This window comes from Ambystoma mexicanum, chromosome 3p, assembly GCF_040938575.1.
Source record: "Ambystoma mexicanum isolate Mex_15411 chromosome 3p, UKY_AmexF1_1, whole genome shotgun sequence".
Lineage (NCBI taxonomy): Eukaryota > Metazoa > Chordata > Amphibia > Caudata > Ambystomatidae > Ambystoma > Ambystoma mexicanum.
The window spans coordinates 1,249,105,991-1,249,128,181 of record NC_090925.1 but is presented as its reverse complement, the minus strand read 5'-3'; the positions used below and the strand labels follow the sequence as shown (position 1 = coordinate 1,249,128,181).

At 45.3% G+C, this 22,191-nt stretch overlaps 1 protein-coding gene across 1 annotated transcript in view; it reads right to left on the bottom strand.

The window, feature by feature from the left end:
• GUCY2C (guanylate cyclase 2C) overlaps window positions 1-21,789 on the bottom strand; it is a 484,448-nt gene extending 462,659 nt beyond the window's left edge. The window contains exon 1 of the mRNA XM_069650287.1: window positions 21,661-21,789. Coding sequence (XP_069506388.1) covers window positions 21,661-21,789 — 129 coding nt within the window. The remainder of the gene's footprint in view (window positions 1-21,660) is intronic.
• Between the last annotated feature and the right edge of the window lie 402 nt (window positions 21,790-22,191).

Here is a 22,191-nt window from a genome sequence, read left to right as displayed (position 1 = left end):
CCCTTGTTCTCTTTCTTTCCTCTTTTCTCCCCTAACGAGGTTTCCAGACAAGTCCAATCTATGAAGGTTTCATCAAAACTGGTCTGGTTTGTCCCTGTTCCTCCAAAACCATCAAGGACCACATTGACACCCTTGCTCCTACCCTGGCCATTTTCTGCAACCTCTCCTTTGCCTCTGGAGCCTTCCCCTCCCCTCTGAAGCACTCTCGTCTTCTCAAGAAACCCAAAGCCGATCCTTCTTGCCTGGCAAACTATCGCCCGATTTCCATCACACCTTTTCTGGGCAAACTCTTGGAAAAGCTGGCCATCTCGCAGCTTAACCTCCACTCCGATTATGTTGGTTGTCTCCATGACCATCAATGTGGCTTTAGAGCTGCCAGAAGCTCGGAAACTGCTCTCCTGAACATCCATGAAGACCTACTCTCCAACCTTGACTCTAACATCCCTTCTGTCCTCATCTTACTCAATCTCTCTTCTGCCTTCGACATGGTCCTGCTCAACCATCTCCGGGACAACCTCGGTATCACTGATCAGGCTCTGGCATGGCTGACCTCTTTCCTCTCTGATTGACCCTCCCAGGTCCAACTTGGGTCCTTCCTTTCCTCTATCTCCCTCTCTACCTGCGGTGTTCCCCAGGGGTCTAACCTCTCTCCCTGGCTTTCCAACCAGTACCTGCCAACTCTTGCCCATCGCATTGTCTCTCTCTGTTCCAATGTTTAGTGCTATGCGGATGACACTCAACTCATTTTCAGGCTTCCCTCAGGCTACCTCTTCTCCTTCTCCCATCTCTGATTGCCTGTCTGCTATTCAGGAGTGGTGTGCCGCCAACAATATCTGCCTTAATGCCAATATGATGGAGATCCTCTTCATCTGCACAGCTTCACCCTCCTTTCTTGTCACTCTCAGGTTGGCCGCCCTTGGCCTTCCTCTTACCCCCACCTGCGAGGCTAAGAACCTTGGGGTCATCTTCGACTCCATGCTTTCCTTTTCTGCCCACATCCCTGATGTCTCTAAAAAGTCACACTTCCAACTGCACCTCCTCAGAGGTATTCTGCCTTTCCTCTCCTTCCCCCAGAAGCTCACTGTACCTCAAGCCCTGGTTCTTTCTTTCTAAATCTACCTGCTTCTACTGTCCACCCTTTGCAACTCACCCAGGATGGGACTGCAAGACTTGTCCTGGGCCTCAAGCCCTGGTATTGTATCTCTCCAGCCCTGAAATCTCTTCATTGGCCCCCAGTGGCTGCACGGATTAAATTCAAGACCCTTTGCATTGTCCACAAGGCCATATGGGGCCCTGGTCCAAAATACCATTAACTCTCCTCCGAAAAAATATCTTCCCTCTCGAGCTCTTTGCTCCTCTGCCTCCAACTCCCTCAGGGTCAGTCGTTTCTCAAAGAATCATGCTGGGGGTAGATCTCTGTCTTCAGCTGGGGCCTCCCTCTGGAACAGCCTCCCTGCCACTCTGAAAATTGAGTAGAACCATCTCCGGTTCCGGAAGCACCTCAAGACCTTTCTTTTTGCTTCTGTCTTCTCTCCTCCTCTCCCTTGTTGATTCTATTCTGCTTAGGCTTTGTGCACCTGGTTACACTCTGATGTCGGGCCCAGGTACTTACTCACCCTGCCACGCACCCGCACTGTCTCTTGGCATACCTCGCACTTTGGGTCTGTATCTGTAACCCTACAGTCCCCTCTTTCCCTGCACTTATCAGACACCCCCGGTCTGTGCCCTAAACCTAGCACTTGCCACTTGCTGGCTGCACTACCATTTGTTGTTGTTTTCTATTCCTGTGCTCAGCACTTTCCACTTCCCCTGCAGTTCCTCTCTTCCCTCTTCCCTGCACTTGAACGTTCTCAACGTCACTGTGCCTAGTAAGATTATTGTTTTTGTTCTCCCTTGTTCCCCTCCCTTGACTCGTTGCGCACTAAAACACATGTTGTGTATGAGGGCCTTACAAATAAAATATCAATTTACAATTAATTTGCTTTCATTATACTGGACCTCACTTTCCATGTTTTGGTTCTCATCAGTCTAGTGTTGACGTTTTAATAAATCATTTACCAAAGTCTTTCTACGTCACTTTGTTTTGTTTCACAATCATTCAGTGTTTGTTACTATAGGTGTTTCCTATATTATGCCAAGTTCTGTGACATTTAAATAATTGGATTTATTTCCCCTTTGCTTTCTAAAAGGCTGATTACTTTGACTCAGTTTGCATAACAATTACTAATGGGAACAATTCCTTTTTGGGTTTGCAAGTAGAATGAGGACAGCTGGAAAGTTAGAATTTGGAGATGCAAGCAGTTCTTGACATGTGTTCAGAAGAGCAGTTTCCGTGCCTCTGGATGCTCGGAATCCACATTGATGGTCATGGAGACCACCAACAAGTTCAGTGTGTGAGGAGCTTCTCCAGGAGTTTCCCAAGGAAGGGGGTGATAGTAATAGGAGAGTAGTTAGCTGGACAAGTGGGGTATTTTGAAGGTTTTTTCAGGAGTGAGAGCACAAGGGGGTGCTTGAGGGCGGACGGGAAAGATCCAATTGCAAAAGAGTGGTTGCCGAAATCAGCAAGAACGGGGGCAAGAGAACCAATGTTGTCCTTGATGGTTCTGGAGGAGCAAGGGGAAACCTGTTTGAAGGAGACCTTCATAGAGCGGACAACTCTGGTGACCTCATCAGGTGTGACAGGGGAGAAGGACGAGAGAGAGGAAGAAGGATGGTGGGAGGCCATAAGAGGCAAGGGGGTAGCGAAGCTGGTAGCAAGGATGTTCAGGATGTCCAGAGTTATAGTGGTGAAGTGTGTGGTCAGTGCACTGCAGATGGCCTGGGAAGGAAGAGGGGAGGAGGAGACTGTGGATGGGCTGGCTAGTTCCCTACAGATTTTAAAGAGTTCATCCGTGTTGTTGGATGCACCAGATACCCAAGTCTGGATGTGGGCCCTTTTCTTGCCACGGATGGATGGTATGTATTGCCTTTGGAGCAGGCAGCAGGCCAGTTTGTCAGAGAGTGAGCATGAGGTTTGCCACTTCCGTTCCGCAGCTCTGCACTTGCGTTTCAGGGCTGCAAATTCAGAGTCATACTAGGTATTACGCTTATAGGCAGGCTTCAGGCGGGTCCTCATGACTGGGCACAAATGTCCAGACTGTTAGTAAATACCAGATGGAGGTTGCTGAGATCAGAGTCAGAGGAAGAGTTAGGGGTGGGGGCAGAGGGGGGATGAAGGTGGATGGGTTGGCAGCAGCTGACACTCATTTCATCAGACTGATGTTCATTAACGAGTTTGGTAGGGCTGGAGGAGGTGGAATCAGAGAGCCGAGGAGACCCAGCTAAGAGGAGAGGAGAGAGTGATCTGACCAGGAGAGAGGTGTGATCAGAGGGGGCGGGGGAAGAGTGAAAGATCAGAGTGGATGAGGGCATCAAGAGTGTGCCCTGCTGAGTGGGTTTGACCAGACGGGAGAATAGAGAGGGAGAGCGAGGTGCACAGTTGAAAGAAGAGGGTGGATGCTGTCATAGGAGGAGTCAAAATGGATGTTGAAGTCTCTCAAGAAGAGAAGTTAGGAGGTGGTAGTGAGGAGAGAGGAGAAGATGTCAGCCTATTCAGAAATTAACATTGTAGTAGTGCCAGAGGGCCTGTAGATAGTGGCAATGGTCAGATAGGAGGAGGGAGAGATGACCAACTTGCAGGCCAGGCTCTCAAAAGAAGAGTAAGGCTGAGTGAGTATGAGGGAGGAAGGAACCCACTCAGGGAAGATTAAGGCAACCCCACCGCCAGCAAGGTTAGGTCATGGCGTGGAAATTATCTTGTAGCCATCAGGGAGAAGGGAATCAAAAGCAGTAACGGAGCTGGCATTGAACCACGTGTCCGTAAGAGCGAGAATGTCGAAGTCAATGGGCCTCATTACAACTCCAGCGGTAGCCGTGCCAGTAAAAATGGCAGGCTGCCGCCGGAGCTGTGTATTTTTTCCGGCATTACAGCCCCGGCGGTCCCTGAAACCAGACGTTGGAAAAAGTTACTCCCCATTCCCACCTGAGTCCCATAGGACTCAATGGGAATGGGGAAGACGGTAGCAGAAGCACCATTCCTAATGGTGTCGGTGCTACCGATAAAGTCTGCGAGTGGGTGCCTTTCCGCCCACCAGGTCAGACCTGGCGGGTGGGAGGGCATCCGGGCCGCAAATTTGTACTCTGCCGATCCGGTAACAACGGTGCCGTTAAGCCTACCGGCACCGTTGTTCCCGGCCCGTCAAGGGTTGTAATGAGGCCCAATGTCTTCAAGAAGGAGGCAGATGTTGGCGGAGTGTTTGTTGGCCTCAACGGGTGTTAAGTGTGGCCAGGTGAAGGAGGTCTCCGCCTTTGAAGTTTTTCCGAGGAGGTGTACAAGGGCGTGGTACACCATTCAGACGGGGAGAAACAGAGAGAGTAGTTGGTGGAGAGGCAGGTAAGGGAAGGAAGTTAATGAGGGACGGCAAGCACCGGTCAAAGAGAAGAAGGTTGGGTTGAGGACCCTGAACCAAGACAGTGCCAGAGTGCCAGTGTGGTAGACATTAATGATACAGCGTGATGATGAGAAGCCCGCCAAGGGAACTTCCCACTTGGTGCCACCATTAATGGGAGAGGATGTGAAAGGGGTGACAGTAGAGATGAGATGAGGAGTCCATAGATCTGGGGAGGGGACAGAGAAGAGGATATCGGTGAAGACCTGTCTGGAAGTTGTGCTGATATAGATGTCTGTGATGGGTAGGCCAGGGTTGGCACTCAGGATGTCTTTTTTGTGCTTTTCTCTTCCAGACTTCGTGAGAGAGGGATGGTAAGTGATAGCGTAGCAGTTGGAGAAGATAGGAGAGATGGAAAGTGCCATCAGAGTGGCAGGAGATAGTTGAAGGAAAGAGGGGTGGCTGCACTGCACAGTCCTAGCCCAAACTCACCAGGTGACCTAGTAGTTGCAGGAGGGGCACAAACATGCAATGGAAAATGTGGGGTGCAAGAGGTTACAAACACACACACCTAGGTTTGAGAGTCAAACATGGCACACAAATGCAATGCAAAATGTGGGGTGCAAGAGTTTCCAAAGACACACACCTAGGTTTGAGAATCAAACATGGCACACAAATGCAATGCAAAATGTGGGGTGCAAGAGGTTGCAAAAACACACGCCTAGGTTTGAGGATCATACACGGCACAAACATGCAATGGAAAATGTGGGGTGCAAGAGGTTACAAACAAACACACCTAGGTTTGAGAATCAAACAGGGCACACAAATGCAATGCAAAATGTGGGGTACAAGAGGTACACCTAGGTTTGAGAATCAAACAGGGCACAAACATGCAATGCAAAATGTGGGGTGCAAGAGGTTACAAACACACACAGATGTAGGTTTGAGGATCACACAGGTCAGATAAATGCATGGCAAAATGTGGGGTTCAAGAGGTTACAAAGACACACACCTAGGTTTGAGAATCAAAGAGGGCACAACATTTCTTAATAATTCTTGAACCCTGCCATGAAACAATCTGCACAAAATTCCAGAGTCTAATTTCGATCTAGCCGCCCCTGATTGCATTTTCAACAGCTTTTAACATGCGGTGTTCAGAATATTTCTTTGGCCCAAATATCTCAAAATGTACTGCTTTGATTTTCAAGATGTTTGCCACACATAAACTCTTACCATGCACACACCTACATCCATACTCTTACAAATGCATGTTTCATGTGTACAATAAATGTATTGGAGATGTAATATATGTGAACTGTAAAACATCAAACACTTAGACATCAAATACTCACATGCATTACACCATACACTCTTTAGACATACACTATTATGACATGTACACTTACAACACACACAAATACCTATGCAAGCCAATCACCTACGTATTGAAGGGCGAGAGGATGTGCTAAATTGATGAAATGTTCTACACAAACACATTATGTGTGTGCATGAAATTGCATTACGTACATGCATACTACTATACATATAAAAACTGATAGCAAAGTCACAACTAACTTTGATGTTAATTTTCACATGTTTAAAAGACTATAAATTGCGTAAATGGATAAAATGTAAATAGTATGGCTTATGCAGCATGCATTCATACTCTGATAGACTTGTATGGCAAACAGTCATACTATATATGCTTATTCAACATACACTTCTAGGCGATGTGCCATACTGCCTGCAAAAACACACTGGGCCTCATTAGGAGCCAGGCGGTAAGGGGCTTACGGCGGCGTAAACAGCGCCGACCCTTACCGCCTGATTCCGAGGTCCCTTAGCGCCATGGAGGTTTTAACACCTGCTTTTAGCAGGTGTTAAAATCCATGGCGCTAAGGGACCTTGTTGTTAATTATGCCACCGTAATTTACGGTGGCGTAATTAACGCCTTCCCCACTCCCATTATGCCCTATGGGGCAAAAATGGGAATGGGGAAGGGTAAATGGGGATTGGGGACTTACCGCCCCGCCAAGGTCGGAATGGGGCGGTAAGTCCGCCAACCACCATGGCGGAGTTGGCAACTTAGCGCCATGGACCATGGTGCTAATAGCGCCATGGTCCTCCGCCAAGGTCCTAATGAGGCCCACTGAAATTAAATATACAAAAAACTTTCTTAAAATCAAGATTTCAAGTTCAACTCAAACACTTGCTGTATACAGCTACAAATTCAACCATAAAACTCAGAAGTATAAACTTGTATGCCATACCACTACATAGCCAACCTTAACACACACTTCAAGTATTGGCAGGTTATTTCAATATCATTGTTCAAGTGAGTGTTAAGGTCAGATTTTGTAGTGGCATGGAATGAGTGTTTATACTTTCCTTTTTTATGGTTGAATTCTTAGTGGTATAAAGTAATTCCCACTCAGTGTAAACTTTAACATTGTATTATGTTAACCTTAGCACTGGATTTAAAAATGTGCATACATATTTTATTCAATGAAAAAAACTTTGTTAAAGGGACGTTATGGTTAAGTTGCACTAATAAAACCTATGAAATTCAATGAAAAAACTTTGTTAAAGGGACGTTATGGTTACAAGTAAAACTGAAAAAACCCTGAAATTCGTCAGTTATGGTAAGCTAAGCAACCATCACTCGCGCCGCCAACGTGCACTGCTAAGAATAACACCCATGACATCAAAGATGACATCACAAATATGATTGATGACATCACTGATGACATCACATGTGCATTTATTTTGCATAGCAAGTCTTTACAAGGGGTTGTGAATGTAATGTTGGCAAAAAAGTGTCAGGGGTCATCTGGAGATGTGTGATGAACTACATACTTAATTATGCAATGTATTGCTCCAAAGAACATTCCATTGCAGTGTTGTTTCTATAACAGGAACCTACTCATAAAGAAACATAGGCATTGGCTGCATCATACACCATAGAGATGTACTATTTCTAATTTCGCCATGTTGGATAGTAAAACGGTGAATGCTTCTGTATCACACTTTTGCATACTGTGAAACATATAGGTAATAATGCATCACTTACTACATGCTTGTACTACTACACACAACACATTAAGAGACCACAATGTATACAAATATGGGGCTTACACAGGGAAAGTAAAGTAAGTAAACAAGAGGCAGTATCATGAGCCACTGTGTATAACCAACATGATTATCTTTACGCATAGAAATGATTGCTGTGTTTCAGGCCTGCTTCTTCCCCTATGTATGTGCATCATAAGATGTGAGTGAATGCTAAGCAAATTACTGTAAGAACATGTGAGAATAGCAATGTCTACAAATGTAATACCTTTTGAATTTAAAGTTTTTGACTGCAAGTGAATAAACTCACTTGGCCTAGATATGTCAATGAACAAAAAAAGAAGGGGCTAGACATGTACTGTCATCAGTGATGTCATCAATCATATTTGTGATGTCATCTTTGATGTCATGGGTGTTATTCTTAGCAGTGCACGTTGGCGGCGCGAGTGATGGTTGCTTAGCTTACCGTAACTGGTGAATTTCAGGGGGTTTTCGGTTTTACTTGTAACCATAACGTCCCTTTAACAACGTTTTTTCATTGAATTTCATAGGTTTTTATTAGTGCAATTTAACCATAACGCCCCTTTAACAAGGTTTTTTCAGTGAATTTCATAGTTTTTTACCAGTAGATGCTATTTTCCTACAACTTACTAATATTATACTTACCCAATATAGCAATATTTGTGTCCCATTTACAAAGTGTCACCTTAAAACTCTGCCATTTCCCACCTTCTGGAATCATTTTTAACATTTCTATACACTTTTTGCAACTAATTAAACTAGTTTTGCATTCGTAGCCATCTACGAATATCTGACTTCATAGCGGACCTTCAGGACAGTGCTACATGAACATACGCTGGCGCACGGCAAGATGACGTGTCCAAGAACCTGTCCACACTTCACGATAAGATCTCTACTTCGCAGACAGTCCAGAACTGCATTTTCTACTGATCTAGGAACTTTCAACTTCAAAATTTCCCGTGCAAAAGCTCCAACACCTATTCCTACTCATTATCCATTAACAATCTAGTAGACAGTACATTTTTTTAGCAAAACTGCTATTTATCTAAAAATGGCATCAGCTAATGCCATCCCTCCTCCCCGAGAGCTACCACCGCTGCTGTAATCAAGGAGCATGAGAAACACTGCCCCCTACCTTAGAAATAACACACACGCAACATTTTCCCTTGTCCACCTACCCCTCCATATTAGTGTTTGGTTCATCTTCCCTCATTTCCCTCCCCACCTTTCGTTCTCAGATCTCCTGCCAATAAAAATACATCCACAAACAACAAAAGACATATTCCTTTAGGAACCACCTTTCACAGTTAACAAATAGAACTAAAAAAACATGTATAGACTCCATCTACTTTATATTTCTCAGTAAAGTACATTGGGCCTCATTACACGGATGGCGGAGAACCATGGCGCTATTAGCGCCATGGTTCATGCCGGTAAAATACAGGCACCGCCTTGGCGGAAAGGGGAATTACCACCCCATTCCAAGGTTGGCGGGGCAGTAATTCCCCCTTCCACCATTGCCCTTCCCCATTCCCATTTTTGCCCCATAGGGCATAATGGGAATGGGGAAGGCGCTAATTGCGGTACTGCAAATTGCGGTACCGTAATTAGCTCCCTGGGTCCCTTTGCGGGTTGGTTATAATGCCTGCAAAAAGCAGGCTTTAAATCCCCCAACCCGCAAAGGGACCTCGTAGTAAGGCGGTAAGGATTTACCGGTACCAGTATTTTACCGGTACCAGTAAATCCTTACCGCCATCCGTGTAATGAGGCCCATAGACTCAATAAGATTTTCTAAAATTTCCATTTGCATTTTGTGTTATGCTAATGGTAATATTGTGGCGTTCATCCTCCGTTCCAGGGACTGGAATGGTGGATACCGGCCCAGCAGCCCAAGTTATCAGCCCAAGCAAAGCAAAGGTGGATAACGAGGTCTCTGGACCATTATCCCCCCATTCCAGCCCCTGAAATGGGGGATGAAGGCCATTAGCAACCTAGGTTCCCAAAGCGGGAACCCGGGGTGCTAACAAAGAGGATTTTGCTTCCTACACCGGGACGCCTGTGACGTCCCGGTGTAGGAAGGAAAATCCTTTTCCAAGATGGCCACCATGGAAAGGGAAGACAAGGGTTCCATACAGGGCCCTCTTCGCTTTCCATGGCAGCCTGCAGAAGGCAAAAAGAGAACCCTATGTCCACATTACCACAAGCACATTTTTCTTCCCTTTCAGATCTAGCCTAATTTCGAATAACCTTAACACAAAGCCAGTCCCAGGTGGACATGGCCACTTTAATCCTATGTTTTGACCCTTGAGGTCATTGCCAGTAGCCAGATTGTCCGGATCATGACCTTACTCCATGATCCGGACAATCTGGCCACTGCCCATGGCCACAGGCTACCCCTCAGTCACTAAAGATATACCGCTATTTTTTGTAGCTACATTATGACACTTGTGAAATAATAAAACAGTGGCACATTTGCAAAACCATGCTTGCAGGTCCTTGCCAATGCTCATTACACAAGTTTGCTCGAAATCCACCCATGTTTTATTTTTTCAAAAGTGTGAAATGTATGCACATACAATCATCATATAACCTAGCCCCCACTTGACAAAATCCATTCAGACTTTACGAAAACATCTATATCTAGATCTATAATCTTTTTGCAAACCTTTGTGTAGGTTTGTCAAATGGCACCACATTTATAACCCTTTACAATATTTTGGGACCCCCCTCTAATTTTGCTCCCTCTTGACAGAATCCCTCCAAACTTTGTAAAACATGTATATCTTGATCTATTATCAGTTTGCCAAATGAAGTGTAGATTTGTCAAATGGCACCTCATTTTTAAGCCTTTACATTATTTTGGGACGCCCACTCTAATTTTGCCCCCTCTTCACAAAATCCCATCAAACTTCGGAAAAACATTCATATCTAAATGTATTATCAGTTTCCCAAATTAAGTGTAGATTCGTCAAATGGCACCTCATTTATAAGCCTTTACATTATTTTGGGACCCCTCCTCTAATTTTGCCCTCTCATGACAGAAACTCACCGGACTTTGCATACTCACTCAGAATCAGCTCGGAAATATACATGCAACATTTCATGCAGTTCCATTAAGTGGCGCCAAAGTTATAAGCTATCCAAGAACTGCTTTTCACCAACCCTGTAATGCTGAGGTGCCCGGGAACTTTTCAGGACTGTTCGTGAACATCCGAACTGTTCGCTGACTTTAGCGGCAAAAACACCTGTTTTTTTGGCTTCTTGTAGCCATATCCCATCCCATCCTTATCACCCCTCACGTCCCCAGAGATTATTTGATAAGTTTGACAAGTGCAATGTTGTGTTTTTAATATGTTTTTACCGCAATGTCTGCGGACAGCGGCGAAGTCTGCGAATTCAAGATGGCGAGCGTTTCCAAAAATCTGACGCACTTCACGCTCTTCACCATCCAATCAGCGAACACATCGCATGTCCCCGGACATGACACAAGCCGATTAACCAATCAGTGTATTGTCCGCGGAGCAAACAGGGAAGTGTGTCCGTGGAGCGGACATAGATATCACTCATTTTTTGTGACCTACTTTTTGGTTGTTTTAAAAAAAACTACTGGACGGATTTTCACCAAATTTACAAAAGTACGCTTTCGGGACCAAGCCGCTGCTCCTGCCGCAAATTTGGTGAAAATCCGTCCAGCGGTTTGGGCTGTAGGTGTGAGCAACGTTTTTTCCCCATTCAGTCTATGGGAAAAAAAGACATTTTGGGACTCCCCCTATAACTTTTCCCTCCCTGGACCAAACCTCGCCAAACTTTGCAAAAAAAATTCGGAATGGGCCATATACTTTTTTTTGCAAACTTTGGTGTGGCTTCGTCCAGGGGGAGCGAAGTTATAAGCCGCCCAAAAAGTGCTCTTCCTATGGGTTTAGCAACCTAACCATAACTACACGGCCACTACTGTGGCCATGTAATATATAAATAAATGTATATTTATATACATAGAAAGTCTGCTATGCAAGTATTTTTAGATTAGTACTTTTTAAGTGATAGTTCTGATTCAGATTTTTAACAAATTCATGATTGAAGATAACATGTTTTGGTAGAGGACTGATGTATGTATTAGATTGAATGTACAGGAAAACTGCATGTACACCTATTTTTTTGTATATTTAAATTTTTTTATGATAATCGATTCAGTGTTTTATTGGTTCTTGGTTCTGTAAAGGTTTTATGGATTTTTCCCAAAATCAACTTACACTGATGAAGATAAAAAGGTATAGAGTAGGACTTCAAAAATGATCATCTAGCTTCAAGGTCTAGGAAAAATAAAAATAAGCATGGGTATAAGATTATACAGCAAAGCTTAGTAAGGGGTATTTAAGTAAAAATATATATTTTTTCAGCAGGGATTGCCCTGCAGTCTGCACGTGCTTTGCCTTGGAAGAGCAGCATCTACTAACCCACCCTTTGACTGGCTACACCACTGTCATCCTAATGAAGGTGGGGGCTGTGCTGCTAAAAGAGCAAGAAGCAGGCCATTTTTCTGAGCACTCTCAAGTATACATGACTGTTGCAGAGAATTCTGGGGCTGGAGGAACCAGCGCTGGTGCCACTGTTCTGTGAAGGTTTGACTTGCCCTCTGCATCAATGGAGCCCAATTAAGTTTACAAACTGCTCTATGTAGTTCCTAACATAGTGGTGGCTGGGCACTGTGCTGAGCACTCACTGCAGGGAATTATTGGGATTGTAGCTGCAGTGTTGCCTCAGTGTTGGTGCTGTTTTTTTCTGGTGTGCTTTGCCTTTTACTCTGTCTTATTTGAGTCCTAGTAGGTTTCTAGGACTTATGCATCTCCCACTCAATCTGGATTTAATGTCGGAGGGAGGCAAGTCCGTTGAAAAGACACAGGTTATAGGGCTGGCAGCCCAGGTGCTGGAACTGCTATCCTTCAGAGCTTCACCTTGCCCTCTGTGCCAATTAGTACCCCATATATGTGCGGCTGGCCACACTGGCATATACATAGTAGGCCCTCCGGCATAGGATAGCATACGGTACATTGGACGGCAGCTGCACCCCAAGTCCTGGCAATCACAAGGGACACAAAAGCATTGTCATGTTATTGTCCTTCTTTGTATCCCTGTTTCAATCTATACCAGCACACACATTACCTTTGAACAATACTTCCAGATTGCACTAGTTGACAGACGACAAGCTGACCAGACACCTTCCCAAAATCAACTGTTCCTGCGCACATTGAAATCAATTATGGGACTTTCTACCCTTTTTCCTCCAAAAGCCAGCTAACTATATAACTTCTTTACCTCTCTGGAATTCACTTCGACAAAATACATTTGTGGATTTTTTCATTTCTTTGTTTTTTTTTTTTAATGTGTGTTCGCCCGCCCATAACCCCTTCATCCTCCCACCCCTGCCCACCCTCAGTTCCTCTTACCCCTTCAATAAGTATATATATTTGTACTTCTCCACAAATGTATTTAGTCGAATTGAATTACCACAAAGTAATTCATTTCAATAAGACAATGGTATACGCCCCCTCTGTAAGCTCTTAAAGGAACAACAGGAGAAATTCACAAAGAACTACATTATCCATAGTGTAAATGGTAGGTCCACCCCTACCCTGATGCTTACACCAAATCAGTGACTTTCCTGTAGTTTAAAAGTCTGCTTTTGTTGTTAGCATGGATGGCGCGCATCACATCACAACATATTAACAAAGAAATCAAAGTCAAACAAGACTATTCAATTTTGCTGTTTTTAAGAAGAGTTCTACGTCTTATTTTTGGAAATTGATTCCTGCTCCCCATCAAAAGCATCAGGCGTTGCAGGAACAACAACCAAGAAAGTGAAGATAGAAGATGGTTTAGGTGCAAAGGTTTTGACAAAATGTTATGTATCCCTCAATGTCTCCCTCTGAGAATGGGAGCGTTACCAATATCTTCTACTCACCATTTGCATCTGTCGTTGGTCAAGTACGAGAGAGCTATAGTTGGATTTTGGTGGCAATGTAAGGACCAGAACATGTTGCATGGAACTTAACGAGGTCTTGTTCACAAAGTAATCATCACTGCAAGATGGAAAAACACATGAGAGAAAGGGCGATAAATTCACTTGGTGTCAACTGAACATTTATGCTCAAATCTGCTGTGAGAAGAAGGTGGCACGAGCTCTAGGAAATATTTCTAAGGGCACTTAAAATTATACATCATAACAAACAGAGCAATCATTAAATGTGTACAAGCATGCCAAACAGATCTCTTACTCCCCCTTCACACACATCTCACAATCATTCTAAAAGTCCAAATATTCAAAATAACTACTTTCAGCCAATGATGCATCATCCCAATCCCAGAGCGAAAGTCCTAGAGGATGATGATGATGAAGAGTCCTGTCTTCATCAGTCATCCCCAAATGGCCAACCATAGCCTGACTGCCATGGAAAAGACCCAGGTTGATGCCCAATCTGCCACAAAGAACACGCGTAACATGCAGGCCCTCCTAGAAGACTACAACTTTCCCAAATTCTGCATTACACAGAAATAGTTTACAGACACTTTTCCACCTGTCTCAACCCACTACTCCCCAGGATTCTTCACCGGAAATCGGGACTCTATACGAGGAGGAGTTGTCACTTTCACCACTGTGGAACACTTGCAATCACCCTTCTTTGATTAAACAATGGCCAATCCTTGTGACACTTTACATTCAAAGCTTTCACCAATGTGAAAATATACATCAGGAGAGCCCTTCCATCACTTGGGCCACCGCCTACCACCAACCTGGTTATGACAAGATGCTCCTTGGCCCTCTGTCTGGCCTTAAGACATACATGCTGTGGACGTCCCAAAACTGCTAATGCACAGCAACATCTGTATGTGAGTAGACACCCACTGCACGGTAACTAGCGAAGTTATCATGAACAAAGGAGCAAACTGTGCTTCACCCTGTTTTGGAAATAAATGCCAACACCTTTGCACCTGGGTGATTAGTGGGAATCACAACACAAGGTGTTAATTGAGGATTTGTCCCTCTGCTTTTCTTTTGTTTATGTTTTTATGATATTATGTGCTGAATGATTAAATGTTCGCTACTTCATAATAGACTCAGCTGAATAGGATCAATATGACATGTACAATGCTTGATTCATGGAAATACATGTCGGAAGGTAAATGAATGCCTGTATTAAACAACTGGTGAAAAATCAACAATATGAAACCATAAAATAAGCAAAGAAAAAGTACCAATGAAATAGACAAATTGGTTAACCATATTTAGTTCCAAGAACTTTCTTTTCATTGATTGAAGTCAAATTAAACCGACATTGGGCCTCATTACACGGTAGGCAGTAAGGGTTTACCGTTACCGGTATTTTACTGGTACCGGTAAATCCTTACCGCCTTACTACGAGGTCCCTTTGCGGGTTGGGGATTTTAACGCCTGCTTTTTGCAGGTGTTAAAAACCAACCCGCAAAGGGACCCAGGGAGCTAATTACGGTAACGCAATTTGCGGTGCCGTAATTAGCGCCTTCCCCATTCCCATTATGCCCTCTGGGGCAAAAATGGGAATGGGGAAGGGCAATGGTGGAAGGGGGAATTACCGCCCCTCCAACATTGGAATGGGGCGGTAATTCCCCTTTCCACCAAGGCGGTGCCGGTATTTTACCGGCATGAACCATGGCGCTAATTGCGCCATGGTTCACCGCCTACTGTGTAATGAGGCCCATTGACATTAAAGTTGCAAAATGTTGGGCACACTTTTGTGAAAACCAACCTCTGCTTGACCGCATGTTTTGAGGACAAGGGGAGCACAGATCGGACATATTATTCTCTCATAATATCATCCTTGGAAAAATGAGCACATCCTACCTATTTTGGTCTGATCAAAACTTAATTGCCTGTTTACTACCAAACACAGCTAGCCTACCCTAGATCAACCGAAACAGGTATCAGGTAATATTATCGCCACCAAAAATATCGCCGTACATATGGTCGTCGGGAACGGCCATAGGCGATATTTTTGGTGGGGATAATTTATGGGGTAGATGGGTGGGGGGGTTGCTGGGGTGTCCCCCGCTCCCTTTAAAAATATATGGGGGTTACGGGGGTGTCCCCCGCAGGTTCCATGGGGTAATATCGCTGCAAAAATATGGCGAAGTTTTTGTATGGCGATATTTTTGCGGCGATATTATCACATGGAACCCCGAAACAGACCCCTTGCTATAATGCACATCAAACCACTGAAATATGCCTTATGGGAGGGCTTTGCCAAGTCATTCCTCCACCATGCATACCCAGAGATCAAGACCACCATCCAGAAATCCTCCTATCAGATTGCCAAGTAAAAGCCTCTAAATCCCTGTATACTATAGCACCAAAAAGAATAAGAACACATTGTTCTATAGAGAACTGAAAGAAGTAGAACCAGTCTCATCTCTAAGCATCAGCCAAGCTCAGCACATTCAAATCCAAACTTGAACCCTCTCAGAAAGTGAGCAATGGTCACCCCACCATCTTCATCGACAAGATAAATCCCATAAAACCATAAATGCCTCCCCATGTTCTGCAACTTGACAAACGTCAATATCCATGAACCGTAAACCACCGTTGGCTCCTTCCAGCTTATCTCAGAAGTGGATATCTTCAGCACTGGCTCTTGGATTAAGGCTTGCTTGGCACAAAATCATTGGTGCCCTTCCAGCTTCTTGAAAGTGCATGTCCACATTCTAGGCCCGATGACTACCACTCTTTTGCAACACACCATTCATTGTCAGCTGTACAAAAAAAGAGCAGTGATCACCCACTGCTGTAAAAGGTGGAGCAAACTGAGTACTTACCTACTTTCACCCAATGTCCACCCTGCCCTTTGAAGCAAAGATTTGTGAAAACATTGTACTTCTTCAGATCCGTAAATCCACTGAAGATCACTCATCGCTCTTCCATGATTGCTAATCAGGCTTCAGACACACAGGCCATGCAGAATCTACTTCACTTGACGTAAGAGAGAAGCTTCTTCCGCTCTTAGATGACAACCAGTCTGCCGCCCCCAGGCTAATCTATCTCGGGCAGCTTAGGGCACAGTTGACCACTGCATACTTCACAGTTGCCTCACTCTCTAGTCTGGAATCAGGAGTACAGCACTCTCATATTTCGAATACTTCCTCAAAGACAGGACTGGCGGAGTTAAGGTTGTCCAGTTGCTAACAGGCACATCCACCCTGCATGTGAGGAGCCTCAGGGGAGAGTTACCCCCCTGTCTCTTCAACACCTAAAAGAAGCCTTTGACATTGCTGTTTCCATATTACCCACATGAGATTCAGATCATGAACCACCTGGGCTTGACAACAAACACTGTACCATAATCTTTGCTTGAATCACAAGAATCCAGGAATGGATGTCGTAGAGCAGTATCGCTCAAAACTAGGTGTCATCATTCATTTTTATTGGTTGACCAAATAGTACAGCAAAATAAAATACAACAATGTATTTACAACTCATTAAAATGACAATTGCTAAAAGCAAACATATTTGTAAGCATACAAATATTGATTTAAAATCTGTAGGATAAATGTCAATATACTATTAAAACCCCTAAAATTCTAGGTTGTGATAAACACCACAACATTGTGCAATGCTACAAATACAAGTTATTTCTGACAGAACCCAGGCCCTCATTACAAGTTCAGTGGTAAGGGAAATAAATGGCTTTAACATAATTACTGCCACTTTTACCACGCTGTTGAATGATGGATTATTGTAAATGGGTGGTAATTCCCCCAGGTCTAATTCCACTTAAGGAATTAGCACCAGAAAATAATATGCTTATTCTACCATACTGCCAAAAACAACCACTAATTCTGCCAGAAATACACTGCAGTTACCTCCATCCGAGGTGGCTTTAAATGCATCCAAGTAATGGAAGTGAAGCCACGTGTGCAACCAATTTGCCCTGATAGGTATGTACGGTCCAGACCATACTTCCCCTAGCGGTAGCAAACTACACGCCAACTTCAGAACCTCGTGCTGGCCTGTATACAGAGCTGCCGAGGCATGCAAGGCAGCAGCCTCCCAGCATGTCAGTGCTGCACGTTTTCGCTACATGCTGCAGCTGTGGGCATGCTGCATGGCATGTTGCAGCTCGCATTTTCAATAGGGCTTGCTCGGGTGCTGGATGCGCTCATGTAGCATGCACCCTAGCACATCTCCCTGCCCACAATCCCAGAAGAGGTAAAAGCAGCCAAGTGATGATTGTATACAGCTGCTCACTTCAATAGCGTCATTGCAGCTCTAGGCTGTACACTCATCACCTTGGTGGCGCCATAGGGATCGGACGAGGTGTACCGAAACTGGAAACAACAACATTCCCTAAACATACATGTGATCTGTGATGCAGACCTGACCATGACCCACTGCTGTGGTCATTTCCCCGGTTTTACCCATGATGCAACGGTCCTGCATAACATTACACAGGTGCCATACATGGAGACCTCCAGCGGGCAATGGACCTGGATCCTGGGTAACTATATACACCATATAACAACTCATGCAGGTTGGAATGGTAGGAATGACAGGGGGGATTCACCTGTGTATGGACAATGTAATGCATGCCCTCCCACAGCCCTGTGCATGCAGAACTGGCTCTCTGACACAACACATAAAAAAGTACTACACGACCTGACAAGGCCCTGCATGACAATGTCAGGGGATGACAGAAATGTATCATCTGACATACACAAAGATTGAACTACAGGTACTACAATGTACACGGAAACCATACCTTGACAGGAAAAGACACAGCTCTCCTGTGCAAGATGACAGTGCAGCACTGACAGGCAGCTATATCATAAAGGCTGCACCCCATTAATGCCATTTCTGAAGTGGATCATCACGATCACAAAGTGCATTAGTGTATCAGAAAGCATTTCAGAGCCCATGCTTGAAGATCCACCGATTGATTACATGTCCATTGGCAATCCACTTGCAGTGCATGTTTGCTACCTCTGCTGTGCCAGTGATGTTGGAAAAAGGGGATTCCCGTAGTGATATTAAGCATTTCGCCCGCCATTCCATTAGGCATGACATAATTGAGGGACACAAAGGTCAATGGTGGAAAAGATTATTTTTTCCATTCATATATTAGCTGAAGTTTAGACCATCGTGCCTTGGCTACTGGGTACACTTGCGGATGGTTCTGCAACCAACACCTACCCTCAATGCCATTGCATATGACTCTGGCTATTGCAAGCTTCCAGTGGTGATGACACCGATCCGAACCCCACACACAGGTTCCGTCGTCTCCATCAAACAGGGGGCACCCTAATTGGAGGCCAGACAAGGCGTATACAATAATTGTGGTGTGTTTTATGCGGCATAACACGTGTATCAAGCAAAACGTCCCCATGCCCCCATAGGTCAAGGTGGCATGCACAGAAGAGGATGACTGTACCCTTGCTGGGGACCATTTTACGTAACGCCATGGCCATGCACGAGGCATGGATCGATGTCTCGTGCGGCAAGAACAGATGGAGAATGTCTTTAAAGAGCACTGGATGACATATACCTCAGATGATTTTATATAGCGGCATAGTAAATCGTTTACACCCATTCAAAGATGAGTTCGCAGGCCTCATTTCATGGCCTTATGCAACTTTATTTTCAGACCATACTACACCCTTGCCCTCCCTCCTCTGCAACACCATGGCGCTCCCTCCACTAGTATGCCCAGTCCGAGGGTCTCATGTACTGCAGTATTATTTATGTGACCGTTTCACCATGCCGGATAGCTTAGCTCATGTGCGCGCAGCAGGGCATTTGGGCCAACGACGGGTCTTCCTTGCCCGTGAGCCTTTTGTGTGGATGACAGAAGTGGAACTTTTTGACTCCTGCCCTGGATGTGTTGCAATGTCAGGAGCAGTGTCATTTCTCATTCCGTCTGTCCCACCACTGCATCGGATGCTGCCACTAAAATGTGGTGGTAGCACTGCCTGTCCATTGGCCTAGCCATCTATCGGGGTGAGCCCTGTACATCCTCCCCAATAGCTGGCAAGTGTTGGAGCTGCTGCTCTGCTATGTTATGCTTTCAATGCACGCCTGATGCTGTGAAATGTTGTTCAACCAGCCCCAGATCCCTTTAAGTGTGTACTGAGCACATTGTCAGGAGGGCAGACAGGCCTGGGGGTGTCGCACATATACTTGTCCCCCAGCCCACCGGCATCCGCAGGTCCAATGTCAGCATCTTCAGTTCCTGTGTCTGTATCATGATGGTGCAGGTACTGAATCATCGGTGAAGCAGGTGAGGAGGGGGCAGGAGAGGCCTATAGATTCGCCAGCAGTGCAACCCCTTGTGTGACTGCTGGGGTGTTTAACATGTCAATGGTCTCCACAGGGTGGTGGCGGTGCTGGTGGCAAGTGGAGATGATGCACCGGGAGCAGAGTCGGTAGTCCTGGTGTCCTCCATAGCAACAACTGCTGGGCTGGAGGCAGTCTGGCTGGTGGGTGTAGCTACTCATGCTGGTACTGATGGTAGATGTGTCCTTGGCAGAGATCTTCCGGTGGGAGCCATGACTGTGGCCCACACGAATGATGGCCAGGATGATGGTGGTTCGTGTCACCACCTTCCTGATCTCAGTGGCCTGTTGTGTTGACTCTGACATACTGAACCCAGGAGCTTCTTACCTGCGTGTCATGTGAACCTGTTGGGGGATTGAATGAAATGTGGACACTAATCATGGTGACTTGTATATGGCAGATAAAGGCACGCATGCATTTTGGAAGCTGCAGACCAAAGGGTTTACATTCAAGGGGATGTCTATTCAACATGCATGTGACCTCTGATGTGCACATGCCTTGCTTGGCGTGACAATGGAATGTCTTGTCTCATATATTTTTGTTGTCATTCGCGCCTTCTGGTTAGCGCAGAGGAGTAACCATAGCACTGTACCATCATGGACAGGGTATGCCCTTACAATTCTCGATGATGTCCAACCTTTCTCCTGTTTACCCTTGACCTCTAAGCAGCATTCAAATCAGTAGACAACCAGACACTCACCAACAATCTACATCGCTGTATGTGCATCAGCAAAGTCATCCCAAGTTTGTTCAAATCCTTCCTTGCAAATCACCACCATTTCATACAAATGAATTTCTCCAGATCACAACGCTACCCATCACCTGTGGAGTCCCGCAAGGATCCATCCTCTTCCTGTGATCTTCAATATTTACATGAAACCCTCCTTGCTCGACACAACATTCACATCCACCGATACATAGATGACAAGCAGCCCTACCTCAAGATATCCTCCATTGAAGACGTCCACAGAATCAAGGCCTGCCTCACATTGATCTAGCTGGGAAATGTCCAGTGCTTACCTGAAGCCCAACCCGTCCAATTCTTACTGCTGACTAACAACACTGAACACCTCAACATCCAGACCTGGCTCTCTGCTATACACCTGAAAGGATTCACACCCCAGTTGGCCACCTGGTGAAGTCCCTTGGGTTTGACATCAACAGACACCTCTCCTTCACACAGCACATAGTAGGGAAGACAGAAACGGCTTGTTACAAACTTTCTCTCATGCAGAAAATAAAGCCCTTCATTTCAGAAAACAACTTCAGATCGGCTGTCCAAGTCTTTTTCCTCTCCCACCTGGAGGGTGGCAATGCCCTTTTGAAGGCCCCTCCATCGATTACCCTCGCACCCTGGAGATATGTCTTGCATGCTGCTGTATGGCTCATAAAAGGACTCTGCAAATTCGATCACATCACCCCAACCCTCATGGAACTGCTCTGGCTTCCTCTGAAACCTGTATTATCTTCAAATCCTGCTGCATCATATATAAGGATGTCACTGTGAAGTCCCCAAGCTACCTCACTAACGAACACAGCATCTCCAAAGGCTTCTTATCTACCAGAAGTAAGGACATGTGCAGACCTGAACTCTGCCGGTGCAGGAAGGAAAGAACCAGAAGTCAGGCCTTCTCTATATATATGCCCCAAAACTTAAATGGCCTCCACATCAACATCAGACTTGCCCCCTTTGCTTCTACAGTTCAGCAAGGTGTTCAAGACCCTCCTCTTCAAGTAATGGCTCACCCATAACACCTAGGTACATACACCCTCCACTCCCTACCCTACCTGAGACTGGGTGATCTGGTCCCCACGTTTTCCTCGCTGGTTGCTTGTAAATCCATTGCTGCCAAATTGACTGCACTCCCCATGCCCTGTTGTTAGCTCCCAGCTTCCTTGTTTCTCTGCTTCCGTCATTGTGTTCTTCCCCCTCTGATTGTAAAGCGCTACATTGATTTTCATGGGCTGCACACAGCACTGGCAATGTTGTACTAGGGCAAGGAGGCATGCTGACTTGGCCTACCATTTATGCCAACGCTCATTGGCAGATGCATTGCTCACGTGAACTCGAGAATAGACTATTCTAATAGTCTCCACGTAGGCACCTCCAAAAATAACTTGAAGATGCTACAGGTGGCCCAAAATGGTGCTCTTAGAACAGTATGTGGACTGGCAAGAACTGACCATGTTACTCAGGCCCGGAGATCTTTACATTGGTTGCCAGTCCACCATCGCACACACAAGTCTGGCAGGGAAAGCACCTATATACCTGATGAAGAGGCCACGGAAGGCTGCAGCCACGTGTTCTCTTTGCTCACA